At 41.8% G+C, this 15,964-nt stretch overlaps 1 protein-coding gene across 2 annotated transcripts in view; it reads right to left on the reverse strand.

Annotated features, from left to right (window-relative positions):
• The window catches only part of MED27 (mediator complex subunit 27), a 215,960-nt gene that overhangs the window by 136,072 nt on the left and 63,924 nt on the right, over positions 1-15,964 (reverse strand). For both annotated transcript variants that reach the window (XM_032257665.1, XM_032257666.1), the window contains exon 3: positions 14,224-14,354. In XM_032257665.1, coding sequence (XP_032113556.1) covers positions 14,224-14,354 — 131 coding nt within the window. The remainder of the gene's footprint in view (positions 1-14,223; positions 14,355-15,964) is intronic.

Genomic DNA, 15,964 nt, shown 5'->3' on the forward strand with positions numbered 1-15,964 from the left:
TTTCAAAGATATGCCTGGGAATATCTTTGCCAGAGCCCCAAAACAGCAGGGTAAGAGAGAGTTGGAGAGTGACAAGAGGTTTCGGCTCAACAATCTGTAATGAAGTCTATCTACGGGCTGGGTCCACTAAAAAACCTCCAAAGCTGGTCCTATCCTATCATGATGTGTCCATCAAGGTCAGAGACTAGGGTCTTTAGTAAGTTTCATGTGAGACCCAAGTCTGATAAAGTCTCTTGGTGTGGTTACTGAAGGGTTAAAGACAAGGTTTCTAAGGGACAAAGATGAACAAGAGAATGGGGATCACCCTGGCATTGACCCCAGAGGAAGGGCCTTCTTCTGGATCCAAAAGAACCTCTTTGCTGGTCTCCAAGGTATACTGCAAGCTCCTTAAGGGAAAGTTATTCATCACTGAATACCAGCACCAAACACTGTGGACATCAGATTTTATTTATTGAATTGCAAAAATGAATAAACAGCGGAGTGCAAATAAAATAACAATACAGTAAAGAAGAGCAAGAATCTAGACTTCAGTGCTTCAAAGATAAGTTCTTCCATCAAAAAAAAAAAAAAAAGAATCAGGATAGACTAATTAAAAGCCTGTCACCAGCACCAACCCCAGCCCCATGGCTATCATGGCTACCACATCTGTACAGGAAAGGAGGTGACAAGATAAGGTTAAGAAACACCATGAAACATTCAAGCAAAACTTGGAGTGCTTGGACTCCTAGGTGTTCCAGCCCATAACTACTGTTTCCTCTGAATTCCCCACAGCAACTGGTGGAATGATGAACAGACGCGGGTATACAAAGGACACTCACTCACCAATCAATCAATCCAAAATTGATCTAAGAGAGGCTCTATATTAAGGCATTTTCAAAGCCATAAAAGGAAATTCTGAAAACCTCTATTTCTCAAAAGTTAAAGTGAAAAAAAAAAGCTTTAGCCTTTTTCTGCACTTCACCAAAGATATATGGATGGCAAATAAGCACATGATAACATGCTGACCACCATTACTCATTACGGAAATGCATGTTAAAACCGCATTGAGATACCTGTTAGAATGTCTAACATTAAAAAGACTGACAACGCCAAGTGTTGGTGGATGTGCAGCAACTGGAACTCTCATACCCTGCTGATGAGATGGTAAAAATGACACCTTTTGAAAAACAACTCGGCAATATCTTTTCAAAAGTTAAACACACACCTACCATGTGACCTAGCTATTATTAAAAAGTCTTAGAACTCATTTGAGAAACTCCTCAATCCTTACCCAAGAGAAATGAAAGCACATGTCCATACGAAAACTTATACATGAATGTTCACACTGACTTTGTTAATAGCCAATGCAACCCAGTGTCCATCGACAGATAAATGAATAAACAAACTGTCGTATATCCAATCAGTGGAATACTATACAGCGATAAAAAGAAATAATCTATTGATACACGCAACAATATGGATGAATCTCAAAATGACTATGCTGAGTAGAAAAGTCAGATTTAAAAAAAAAATTTTTTTAGAGATTGGGTCTCACTATGTTGCCCAGGTTGGTCTTGAACTGCTGAGCATAAGCATTCCTTCTGCCTCAGCCTCTCTAGGTGCTTAGATTACAGGCATGAGCTACCACACCTAGCCAAACGCCAGACTTAAACAGAAAAAACAAAACAAAACAAACCCAACAGTATATGCTAGGTCATCTCTATAAAAAACTTTAAAATTAGCTACTTGGGAGGCTGAGGCAGGAGGACCACTTGAGCCCAGGAGTTCACAGCTGCAGCGAGCTATGATCATACCACTGCACTTTATGCTGGGTGACAGAGCAAGATCCTGTATATAAAAAAAAAAAGAAGTATATGATGTACAGTTCCTCTAATACAGACTTATAGAAAATGCAAACTAATCTATTGTGAAAAAAGCAGATCACTGGTTGCTTGGGGTGAGGGTGAGAGGGATGGTAAAGGGGCATGAAAACACTTTCAGGGTAAGAAATATGTTCATGTTCTTGATTATGGCGAGCAAGCTGATAGTTTCAGAGGTGTATACATATGTCACAATTTATACACTTTAAACAGGTGCAATTGATTGTATTCTTTGTAGCCTCAAATAAAGCTGTTAAAATATACAGCTGCAAAGGAAAAAGAATACACATCAGATCACAGTAAATTAAACTGTATACTTCTGTTTTACATAAATATATTTAAAAGTATCCACAATGACAATGCAATATGTTTAGTCATAGATACCAATTTGATTAGAAGGATCAAACCATGATTATGAAATAAGAATATATTCAAAAGAAAAAAAAAAGGAAAAAATCACCAGCCTATCCTTTTCTGTGGATCTGGGCATCGTAAGCTAAAACAGGTCAGAAAAATGACTGATATTGATGATATCAGATATATTCTGGGAGCTGATAGGAAGGAACAAAGTTAGGATTCACCTTCTTCTAAGTTCCAGATTCCAGCAGGTTCCCATCTGTGGCCTTGAGCAAGTCAGCTCTGCCAACTTTTCCCCCTCCACATTCATTTCCCTTGTGGTATAGATGCTCTTTTAACTCTGCCCAAAGACCTCCATCCCTGGCGCATTTCTTGCACCCCTTCTGGAGCAGTGGTTCTGAATCTCAGCTGCATGCAGGAATCATCCTGGGAGCAGCTTAAAAATACAGATGACTGGGCCTCTTCCCCCAAAAAATTACCCGTAAGATTCTAATGTGTAGCCAGGGCTGGGAGTCACTGTTCCAAAGCCCCCTTACCTCCAGGGCAAAGCTGTGGCCCTGTATCAGCTGGCTGGTCCCCTTAAGTGGCAGCCCATTCTAGTCTACTATTCCTCAGCTGTCAGATGTCCGTAAAGTGAGGACTGGCCCTGACCGCTCATCCTAAGGGCCAACAGGCCCTGAGCTCAGAGCTTAATCAAGGTTTAGAAACACGTTTAGTACTCAGCCCCCTCACCACACAAAGAATGTCCAGTTCTTTCCACAGTAACCAAAATTAGAGAGATATTTAATGTCTCAGCAAGCTGGAAACAAGTATAATCTGTGCTAAAAACAGGTTTTCCATGTTATTATTCAGAAGTCCTGTGTATCCACTATAAATGAGTACTCTCAGAGTGACTGGTACAACTAGAAAGAAATCCATTCTGCCCTAAAAGACTCAAGCTAGGAGACAAAGCCAATTCCCACGCAAGCCTATTCTCGCGTTACTGAGGTCACCGTACCTGTGAGAGCTGGCAGAATCATCAACACAGGTGAGCAGAGGAAGTGGCTTACTGTTTCTTGATGACTTATAACCCTAACCAGGGACTTGCTTTCTGGGCCAAAATCTATATGGCAGAGAGAGAGAAAGAAAAAGACATCAAGAAACCATCAAAATTGGCTGGGCGCAGTGGCTTACGCCTGTAATCTCAACACTTTGGAAGGCCAAGCCAGGCGGATCACTTGAATTCAGGGGTTCAAGAGCAGCCTGGCCAACATGGTGAAACCCCGTCTCTACCAAAAATAAGGAAAAAAAAATTGGCCTGGCATGGTGGTGCATGCCTGTAATCCAGCTACTTCAGAGGCTAAGGTAGGAAAATTATTTGAACCCGGGAGGCAGAGGTTGTAGTGAGCCAAGCTTGTGCCACTGTACCCCTGCCTGGGGGACAGAGTGAGTGAGACTGTCTCAAAAAAAAAAAAAAAAAAGAAAAAAGAAAAAAAAAGAAACCACTAATATTACTTTCCATTACAAAAAAGATCTGAAACAAAAGAGTTTCGCTTACAACCAGCATTAGCTGGGGATGGCATGGTGTGAAATATTAACAATCCTGAAGCTCTTTGTTATGCAAAGAGAGATTTAAAAAAAAAAAAGGATCCAGCTTCTATGTGATGAGATGTACTATACAACCACTCATTTCTTTTCTTCCTTTGCCCAGCAATGGCCAGTGATGTAATAACCACACCAGACAGCTGTCTTCCTGGATAAAATCACCTTGTAAAGGAGAAATGCAATTAGAGGATGCAATGAAATATAATTTTTAAACTGATTCTGCAGGCTGCCACATTCAACTTAGTGCTTAATGGCTAGGTTCTTTATTACAGTTTTCTATTTTATGCAATTTCTCTTTGACTCAGTAGCTATGAAAGACACTGGGTTTTAAATTTTAGTCTATGTCACAATGGGTCTGAGATAAGCATAGGTCAGGTTAATAGCTGAGAGTGAGGCCAGCATCAGAACCAGACAGTAAGAGCTGCAAGGGGCACATTACAGGTGGGCCTGAAGGGCTGGCTAGAGCAATGCTAGACAGCGGGAGGCAGGGAGAGGCGGGATGAGGTGGCAGGGCTCTGTCACCAACTCCTCTGCCTGCTCTTCTGGTCTCCCTCCACAATCGCTGGCAGAACGTACCACTCTGAGACTTCTACCTTCCCTAGCTCATGAGCAGCATCATGCTCTCATCATGCAGTTTCAACGATTAGCAGCTATTTTTCCAAATTCCCCTTCCGCACCCCACCTTCCAGCACTTTTGGGAAGGGGGGATTGGAGTATTTTAAAGTGAATCTGGTCCATCAAATCATTTCACCCAAGGTTTAAGGGTACCTCAAACTTCACATGCTTCAAATGAAACCCATTAATTTTCCATTTAAATGCAGTAGTACTTTCTGCACCTTTAGATTCCCAACATGGTCAAACATACACCTGGCCTGTGCAAAGTACATACATGCTTTCAGAGTGAACACACATACACAGACACACACACACACACTCTCTCTCTCTTTTCTCCCTCTCCCTCCCCCAGGACTCCCTTCTAGCTTTCTGCCACAAGCCAGTGCTTCCAAAGTTGGGGAAACCAAGTAAACTCCCTGGGATGCAGCAGGGGGGCAAATCAGTTCTCCCGTCCGTCTAAAGTGTTCCATCCCTGACAGGCTGCAGACTTCAGTCTGTGGCTTATTAGTTGAACTGCGTATGGTTCTCTCAAGGGGAGAAAAGTAACTTTTACAACATATATGTTAATGAAGCACGACAGAGAGCATTTAAAACAAAATGTCCCTATATTTATTCTCCATAGACAGATTTTTTGCATTAATATTTATGAGGTATTCCTCGTTTATTTCTCCCAGAGATTTTTCTCATGCCCAAAGAGAGGGGATAAAAGATAAGTAACACGAACCAATTATCTTTTAAACAGTTACAAAGGACTATCTTATTTATCTGTATCCTGCGACTTGATTAATCTTCCTAATATACCACTTTCCACATATCAACCCCTGCTCACGAGCCCCGGGGGCCTGCTTTCCCTGCGGCAGTGCACTGCAAGGCCTCTGCCTGGCTCTGGGGCCCTACTCGCTGCCAGAACCTCTAGATCCAACCCTATCCATCCTCACTCAGCAGGAAGGATCGCCACTGCCACTGGGGATATAGACCTGCAGCCTCAGAATCCCACCCGTAGGCATTTCTGTCTGTCCAAATGGCACCGGGTTCCTGGCCATTCAAAGACCCAACGCTTACACTTCCAATTCACTAGGAGCCACGGGCAGTGGGAACGCACGTCCGGAACATCCTGTGAAAAGATGTTTTCAGCCTCAGCAGCCAGGGGAGCAGCACAGAGAGGAACGAGCCTTCAGGACTCATTCATTCAGCCAATAGTGCCCAATCAAGACTAGGCTGTAAAAGAGACACAGGCAGCGCCAGTCCGCAAGGAGTTAAAGTCTAACAACACAGGGCAGACAGTGGCAACTGCTCTGGAGGAGACAAAACTGAAAGCTTACAGCAGTAAGGAGCTCAAGGTTTCTTTCTGCCCAATCACGGAATCACATTTTTCCTTCCCTTATCAGACACAGACTCGGAGAGACACTTTCCTCTTCTACCTGCCAATAACAGGAGTACATAAAATAAATGCATAAAAAAGGACATTTCAGCAACTATTACTGGGTGTGACTTCTCTGACACCTCAGATGAGAAGCTCTGAAGAGCAATGAAGACAAGGTGACATTGGAGATGGGACACATGGGAAGATGATCCCATACCACTGGCCTCAAAATGCCTTCTGAGTCTACTTCAAGGCAAATGGAACAAAAAGGCAGGGGAAAGAAACTGCTTGGGCAGGTAAACGTTTATAATTCAACCAGGCAAGGCCTTTCGCTGTTCCCGGTGTGAGTCTGAAAGTGCAAGCTGGCTTCAAGGAACTCTGAATGGCCAAACATTTGACCACGAAGGGTTTCTTTCTGTCACTGTGTTAAGGTGGCCTGGTAATGTCTATAGTGCTCCTGGCCCTTCCTGAGCCACAATTATAAAACCTTGGCAGTTATGCCAATTCCCACCAAACTTTTAACTTTTGCACAAAAATTGGCCAAAATTGGGATCTTAAATCTTGAAATTTGTTATATCCCACTCTCTTGGGAACATAATAATTTTCCATCTAAGATTCCAATACGGGTAACCCTTGCTATCTAAAACATTCCTATTCACACTCGGGACACAGAATCGATATGGATAAATGTCTAGGATGAGACTGGTATCCCTCACCATTCCTGGAGACAGCTCCAGTCTTGTAGGAAAAAGGCAAAAGCAGCTGTCTGAGTCAGACAGCTTAAACATGACTGATGTTAATAAATGAGCCTGGGTAGTGTCAGTTATTGGAAACTGATCTCTTCCTTATTAATACGGTCCCGCAATGGAGAGAAAAGATTTCTCCATGTTCTAGAATGCAAACAATGTTTTAATCTTTAATTATATTCTCAATTTCAACTCTTCTAGAGAGTTATAGCCACCTAGGCCTAGGATTATTTCTTTATTACATAGCCTCTCTGCGGTATTTAATGAATATTGTTACTTAATACTTGCCAGTAGGGGAAAGAATGACTTAGCAAATTTCTACCCAAGTTTTGATGACTTTTCCAAAACTCAGGAAACTTACAGCTGCAAAGTTCTCTGTTTCCTTTGTGGGACGTTAGACCAGGCGACACTTCTGCTCACTCGCCCAAGCTCAGGGTGGGCCAGTCTGGGTAATGAGCTGCTCCCTTTGTACAGTGTCCCTGGAAAAGGCGACGGCGGAAATGCTCTGCTTTCCAAGGCTCGTGGCAATGAACCAGTTTGCTTCACATTCATGGTTTATTCACTGTTACTTTGCTCAGAGGCAAACTAAACTCAACTCCGATAAAAAGAGATGCCAGATATTCTTGTTCAAAGCTCCTGTCCCATCAAAGTTGAACAATTTAATATAAATTCATCAGCATAACCAAATTCTACCCTCAACAAAATACCAAGAGTCCAGGAACAAAACAAAGCCCAGGTAATCAAGAAGAAAATCAAGTCCCTGCAAGGACACATGTCCATAGTCGCTATGCAAATGGCGTCTATGTCAAGGTTTTTGTGATGGAACTGCAGAAACCTGGAGCTTCACACCTGTATGACAGAGAAAAAAAAAAAAAAGACCTTAAAAAAGGTCTCAAAATGAGCAACAGAAGGGATAATGATGCAATGGCCAGGAAGCTATGAGAAGAGACTTGTTTAATGAGCTTCATCCTGGAAAGTGTTTGCCTTGCTCAGTTTAAACAGCAATGACAACGATCACCCGCTTCATGCATCACTATCGCCAAAGACAGATTCAAGTTGCTGTTTTGCTCTCTGTGATTCCCACTGGTTTAACATCAAGCAAAAGACAACACGAGCCTCTGCCTTTCAAGAATAGAAACAGCATCTACCACACATCTTGGAAGGAACCCAATCATCTGGATAAGCACCATGTGTAATTTCAAGTCAATGATCTTCTTGGGAATTAATGTACAAGGCGGTGGCAGAAAATGAGCCTCTTTCAGTGAAACTCCCAGAGCCAAATCAGTGGCCGCACCAAGCGCAATCTGTTGTTCAAACACTGGAAGCCCTAGGTGTGAGTGCTGTGTCATTATCCCTGTTACCTCCTGGATCAGTGGCACTTCCTTCCAGCAACACTTGTCACTGCCTGCTGTTTTTGTGGTGTTATTGTTACTCAAACCTGAAGTCATCCAAGAATTGAAACGCAAAGTGCTTCTCTGCTCTCTTGAAGGTATTACAAGATATTGAAACAGATGCAAATGCTGAGGAAATGGCACCAGTAAGCTCCAAAGAACATAAAAAAAATATACACTATTCAGCAATAAAATGGAACCAACCACTGATACATGCAATGTAAAGGAATCTCAAAAACATCATGTTGAGTAGAAGAAATCAGAAGGAAAATATTATGTTCTGCATGACTCCATGTATACAGAAGTTCTAGAAGAGGCAAAGCTAAGGTGTAAGTGTAGAAATCAGAATAGCAGTTGCCTGGGGTGGGAGAGAAATTGGAGACAAGTGTAATCCACTCTTTGGAGGAGTTTGCTATGAAGAAGAGAGACATGAGGCGGGAGCTGGGAGGTGGAATGGGGTAAAGAGACGTGTGTTCCTACAGGAGGCCATTTTCTGGGTAAGCATGTTTTGTCTACGAACAAAAATGATCGGGAGAAAAGGGAAATAATGATGATGTAGGACAGAAAAAGAAGAGCCATGGAGAAACGGCCAGGAGCAGGTGAGAGGAGTCCATCAACAAGCAGAAGGGCTGTTCTTAGCTTGGAGCATGAATAGCTCACCCCCAGGGACTGCAGAGAAGGAAGCCTGGGAAACAGGTGTACCCTTAATTCAGCAGACAGAATCTTTTCATGGAAGATAATACAATACAAGAGAAACTGCCTGTCCCCACAACTTCCGGGGCATGGAGGTAATATTTTTAAAAGTAACCTTTCTGAAAAACTATTTTTTTCCCCCTCAAACCTAAATAAGATCTAGGTTTGCTGGATGAGAACACAATCACCTCTGCTGTCATTGAAAGCCAGCATTTCATCAGGCCAAGTTGTTGAAACTCAGGAGTCTTAGGCCATTCAGCCTGGCCATACTGATTAAAACTGATATTCCGTGTTAACACAAAAGCACACAACACTGCATCAGACAATCGAGGCTGCTCTCTAAGACAGAACATAGGTAAACATAGCTACATCGCTCAAATAATAAATACACAGATATCTCAACATACAACTTATAGATCAATTAAATAAGACAGCCACTCCAAGCTGATCTCAGTCCTACGAGGCTCAAAAGCCCAACAATGTTTACACAGCAACAGTGGACACAACCTCTTTATGGAAACGATAGTGCCCCCCTTGTGCAAAAAACTTAATTTGAGCACTTCGAAATCCCGGAAGTGAGGTCACTTCATCAGTGCCCTCCGAATGCTAACATGTGATAAAATATCTTTCATTGTGAACGACGTCTTTATCTTCTATCAAGCTTGTTTGGATCGGGAGAAAGATATGAATCATTAATCCCACGCATCACCCATCCTATGGGAGCTCAGGGAAGAATCTGAGTCTTCAGAGACTACTACTGTTAGAGCCCTGGGCTTTAAAAACAAACACGTTGTACCCATCTCCTGCATTCTTGCCACACCTGCGCTCTGGGCACAGTTGAGCAGAACTAGTGGTTTTGCTGTAGCAGCCTTAGTGCCATCCAACCGCTAACACAAGCCACACAGAAACCTACCCGTCACTGCATGAACATGCACAGGGTTGCAGAGAAAGGTGTGTGAGGAGCCCAGACACTAGCCTTCACTGCTTTCCTCCGCTGCTTAAAAATAAAACCTTTCCTTAGAATCCTATAAGCCTAGGCAAGAAAGCATCTAGCATTCCCATTGAAATAAAGCCTTCATCCTTCATAGCCAGTAGCACAGAAATGTGGTGAAGAGCGGCTGGGCTTCCCCAAGTGGCCCTCCCTCCGCACTCCGCCCGTGGCCTTCTCAGGCACTGGAAGAAGGTCACGTCAGTCAACTTGGCCCATGTTGCTATGATGCTCTGCTCCTTGTTTGCTCCTGTCTCTCCTCAGAGCTTCCCAAAAGCCAAGATCATATCTTATTCATCTCTGAATCCCCAGCACAGTGCACAGAACCAAGCATTTGTAGGCCCTGAGTAAATATTTACTGACTAAATAAGTGAATGGGGTTTACAGGCTCAGCCATTGTTCCTGTGTGCAACGTGATGGTTTTAAAATATGTCCACAAATTCTTAGACACTTCTTTCTTCAAAAGGGAGAGCCTCACCCCCTCTCCTTGAATGTCAGTCAAACGGTGTGACTCATTGCAAATGAACAGAATGGGGTAGAATTGACGCTATGTGTCTTCTGAGATTAGGTCATAAAAAGGATGGCTGCAGCCTGGCTCTCATGCTCCTAGATTGCTGGCTCTGGAGGAGCCAGGCGCCATGTCTTGAGGATACTCAAGCAGCCTGTGGAGAGGTCTAGGTGGAGAGGAACTCAGATCTGCCAATGGCCAGCATCAACTTGCCCGCCATGTGAGTGAGCCACCTTGGAAGTGGAGCTCCTAACTCCAGACAAAGCTTAGGTGACTGCAGCCCTGGCTGATACCCAACTGCAGCCTTCTGAGAGGCTCTGAGTTGGAACCACCCAAACAAGCCACCACCTAGATTCCTAATTCACAGAAACTTTGAGAGATAATGCTCATGGCTGTTAAAGCACTAAGTTTTAGGGCAATCTGTTATGCAGCAGTAGGTAATTAATTAACATATCAATCTTGGAGGATTTCGGTGTTTTATAAGGGGGTTGAAGGGATTTTCTTAATAACAAAAAGTTAGTTTATAGTTACATTGTGCTTTTTTTCTTTTCTTTTTTTTGAGATGGAGTCTCAAAAAGCTCAATGTGTCACCAGGCTGGAGTGCAGTGACACAATCTCAGCTCACGGCAACCTCTGCCTCCAGAGTTCAAGCAATTCTCCTGACTCAGCCTCCCAAATAGCTGGGATTACAGGCATCTGCCACCATGCCCAGCTAATTTTTGTACTTTTTTTTTAGTAGAGGTGGGGTTTCACCATGTTGGCCAGGATCATCTCAATCTCCTGACCTTGTGATCCAACCAGTCTCAGACACCACGCCCAGCCACATCGCGCTTATAATAAAAAATTTTGTAACAAGGAGTCTTCTAAAGAATACAACCATAACATGGATATTGATATGTAAATCTGAATATTCCATAGATCAAATTATGCTCCCTCAAATTTCACAACTATATTCAATAAGAGGCTGAAATATGAAATAGAACAATACTATAATATACTCCTTTTTGGAGATTTTAAAACCTATTTATTGCTTTTAAGAACTATATGCGACACATGCATAGAAAAAGTCTAAAACAATATCCATCATCATCTTAAAAACTTTTTCAGATAAAACATTATTTTTTAATGTTTTTGTTACCTTTTTTTCAAAATCTACATTGTGTATATACTATTATTGTTCTATTTCTAACTTAAAAAAATTTTTTAGGCCAGCAGTCACGTTGCATTTCTAGCCAACATCAAACATAATGAGTGGCACATAGCTGGCGCTCGATGGAAGTGCAGTGGCTCACATCTATAATTGCAGCACTTTCGGAGGCCAAGGTGAGAGGATCACTTGAGCTCAGGAGTCTGAGGCTGCAGTGAGCTGTGATCACACCACTGCACTCCAGCCTGTGCAACAGAGGGAGAGCCTGCCTCTAAAAAGAAACAAAAAGGGTAGTAGGGGAAGCAATGTATGTCTTTTAGATATAGAGTCTGCCTATTGGACAGTAGTTTTATAACGGGATTCCAGGACAACGTGAGACCAAAAAGCTCAATGATGTGAAAAAGCAGCAGTCAATTTTCACAGGAAATAGGCTACTAAGTATAGGAAATCATTGCTATGTTGTATTCTTAGGACATAGTAACCACTTTTCTCTTTGAAACTATTTTGAGTGATTTATTATAAATTTATAATGACAGTTGTGAACACCTCTTTCTCTTTCTTCTTCTTCTTTTTTTTTTGGCATGAGAACAGAGTCTGTTGATTGCCCTGATGCTTAAAATAGTTTCTAAGTGTTCTCATAATAGCATGTCACCTGTAAACAGGTTTCAAGCCAATGCAAATTAACAAATGGTGAACAGATGGACTAAGAACTGACTTTTGTCAAGAGACAGTTAGCAGCAAATACTTTTTGGCTCTAGTCTTATGGGACCATTAGAAAGTCTTTTACTTCTCGCCAAACATCTTGCCTCAGTAGACAATCCATGCAAGGAAAATGACAAGTTACAAGGCCTGTTAAGACTTTAGAGAGCTGAAAGCTGAGATTTGCAGAATCACCAAATCAACACATGAGATACAACAGATAAAATAATGGCCTTTAAGAAATGTTCTGCCAAACAGTAAAAACTCTATCCTGCCTCACTAAAAGCAGCTGTCCCTGTAGTGAGCTTCTTTTTGAAAAATATGGCACCTGTGCATGCAAACAGCAGACACAAGCTACTTGTCGAGGCTACTTATGTTCCTCCTATTCAGGAAGCAAGCGTGAACTCTGAAGAAAGCCTGAAAATCACAGAAGTGGTGGCATAAGAGCGTCCACTGGCTACAGAAAGAATCCCCAGAGCAGTCACCCCTTGCGGTCCCCCCAGCTCTTCACTGGTCTTTCTCCTCCTCATTTGCCAAGTCTGTACCTCATGTTGACTCCTCAGAGAAGCCTTCTTTGATCACCCTATTTAAGCAATATCCCCCACTTCCATACCTTACCCCACTCGGTAGGCCCTTCCTAGCACTAAGCATAACTACAAATTATGGCATTAATTTATTAATTTGTTGAGGGGTGCTTTTTTTGTCTCTTCCCGCCCCTGAAATGAAAAGTTAACAAAGATAGGACAATGTCTGTCCTGCCCATGTTGATGTCCCTGGGGCCTAGAAACATGCCTGACACGTCGGAGATACGATAAAGATTTGCTAACCAAACAGAAAATGAGACCTTGAGCAAAGGCAAACAATCAAGTCGTATATGGGAACACTCCCTTAGACTAGAAAAGAATGCTGTTTGTAAATGAGGATGGAAACAGAAGAAGGTGCAAGAGGTGAGCAGGACAGGTGAGGGGACACCTTTTGGGTGTCTGGCCCTCCCAGAGGAGTGTGCATGCTGACAGAAAAGCTCTCAAGGGACTGATGTGCCCACATGTCTCATTCCACATCGAGTGAGCCTCTGCACTCATCTACTAGGGCTTCTATTACAAAAGAACCGAACAAGGTGAATGAACCAAGTGGATGAATCAAGTGTGACGTATTCAAAGGAAGACCACACTGCAAGAAGAAAAGAACAGACAACTGGATGAATCTTACACATATTATGTTGAGTGAAAAAAGCTGAGAGGAAAAATGACACTGCATGATTCCATTTATATGCAAGGACAGGCAATATGAACTGTTTAAAGAAGTCAGAATGGTGTTAAACTCGGGAGGGAGGCAGCACAGGTAGTGACAGGGAACAATGGGGAGGAATCCTGACGGGATTCTGCAAGTGGTGGCTACGTGGATGTACACAAGTGTGGAAAAAAATCATTAAGCTGTACGCTCTGTGAAGCTTACTGTATCTGCTATCCTTCCTAACAAGAAATTCCTAACAGGGAAAAGAAGAACACATGTATGAGTATTTTTAAAAAATGAACGAATGAGCCTAGCATTTATTCTAACCCCAGCTCTAGCAGGTTCTCTAGGTAGTCTACAGCTTAACCAAATGTGCTCCTCAGCCATCTCGTTTGTAAAACAAGGACAACTGTACTCATATTCTGCCACCTTTGAGAATGTGATTAGGAAACAAATAATAAGCCGTGAGGTCTCTTAAAATCCTAGGTGGAAAAATCACACACAAAACGTGTAAAACGATCGGCATTATAGCTGCTTCACAAAGATCTATGCAAAGTATGTTACCATCATGCTTGGTTTCTAATTCTAATAGATGCCTTTTTAAAGGAAAGAAATAATTTTGGGTCAGGCGCAGTGGCTCATGCCTGTAATCCCAGCACTTTGGGAAGCCAAGGCAGGTGGATTGTCTGAGGTCGGGAGTTCAAAACCACCCTGGCCAACATGGTGAAACCCCATCTCTAATAAAAATACAAGAATTAGCCGGACATGGTGGTGTGCACTTGTAATCCCAGATACTCAGGAAGCTGAGACACGAGAATTGCTTGAACCCGGGGGTGGGGTAGGGGGCAGGGTTGCAGTGAGCCAAGATCATGCCACTGTACTCTGGCCTGGACAAAAGAGCGAGACTCTATCTCAAGAAAAAAAGAAGGAAGGGGGAAGAGGGAGGGAGGGAATTTTGAAGAAAACAATAACTTTCCACTAGCCAAAAACAAGTAAAAGTTCTCCTAGTACTAAAGCAATTTTTGAAACCCATCACTCACTGAGGTGGTAAGACAAGAGTTGTGGGCTGAGCCTTTGGTCTACGTTTGGCAGATACTCCCATCTGATTGGCGGAGCGCTTCAACGACTGCTGGTTTAAAAGGCCAGATGCGAGTCCTGCATGGTACTGCAACTGTAGAGAAAAACAAAACAAAAGGGGAAGAAGAAGAGCACTTGGTAAAAGCAGGACAGATGGTAATAAACTAGCAATGCTTGATAATCTTACCCCCTTAGAACATTGGAAGTAACTTCAAATACAACTGCACATTCTGCTTCAAGGAATTCATCCATAAAAAGGAAATCAGACAAACAGGAAACGAAACAAGAACAAGACTGTTCATCACAGCATGACATCATGATGAAAAACGGGAATTGGAATGCCCAACGACTGACTGGGAAATCGATTAAAATATGGAAAGGACTTCACAACATCAGTTTGTTGAATTAAAGGAAAAAAAGGTTCCATTGTAAACAGAAAGGCACTTAAAAAATGTTCTCTAAGACGCTAACTGTATTTTTCAGTAGAAGAATTCCAGTGATTTTTACTTTCTTCTTTATTTTTCACTACTATTCATAGGCTTTATGTAAATGGTTTTAAAGCCTACATCATTTTTTAATAAGAAAATCCAGAGGTTTTCCTTAGAGACAAAGTTAGTTCTGGGAACTCTTGCTACAGTCATGTCTTGCTTATAATAAAAAAAAAAACACAGAATTTGTAGTCTACTGCAGGACACCGTGACCATGACACGGCTTATCATACACAGATTCAAACATACTATGGGTCTGCACTCAGAACCACTGAGCTATCTTTTCAATGGTACAAATATCAATCATAAGAACAAGTTCATGAATGTATCTTACAACAATATATATAAATGGATACAGGCTAAAGAGAACTGAGTGGAGAAGTCAATTTCAAGTCCATGGATGTGCCATTGGAACAATGCCATGGAGGTAAAGAAGCAGCATGCTTTAAATGTGTCTGGTGCCAGCATTCTTTGCTTGATCCCTGGACAAACTGCTGAGCTTCACCGTGACTTAGGATAGATAACTTTGCTTCTCCATACTTCAATTTCTTATTGGGAAAGAGGAATGATACTGCCTAGTTCTAAATCAAACAAGACTTTGAATTATAATTTATGTAAAATATAATATACACATTTAAAGTGAACAGTTTAATGAGTCTTGACAAATGTTTATACCTGCATAACAACCACCTCAACCAAGATAAAGAAACTTTCCATCACTACAGAAAGCTCATTTGTGCCCTAATGCAGTCAATTCCCTCAACTCCTACCATCAGGAAATTCTAATTTAAAATATAACTCATCATTCTCACTCCTTGCCAAATCAAGCTTATAACCAATTTGATGTGTGACAATAACTTTTACCTTCCCTTCTCAATCCCATATTTTGTGTTTTAGATCATAACAGTTGTCATCAATATCGCTATAATAAAATTATCCTTGAAAGGTATCCCAATGTTGAGTAGATGTAAATAAAAGATTCACATGTGAAAATGCCAAGCTAAGAACTTGGATTGAGACCATTTATAACATTCAATATGTTTCTTCCTGTCTTCTCAAATTAAGCAAGGTCTTTCAAACATTTATTTAGAATTAACTAAACATACAAATAGTAATTCATTCTAAAGCTCTGAATCAATTTCTTCCCGAAATGCTCTTCCAAGGCACAGATTTTCTTTGCCAAGTCAGCTGCATTACAACTCATGGTAATGAAACT

Source organism: Sapajus apella, unplaced genomic scaffold (genome assembly GCF_009761245.1).
Source record: "Sapajus apella isolate SASKATOON/1434 unplaced genomic scaffold, GSC_monkey_1.0 scaffold97, whole genome shotgun sequence".
Taxonomy (NCBI): Eukaryota; Metazoa; Chordata; class Mammalia; order Primates; family Cebidae; genus Sapajus; species Sapajus apella.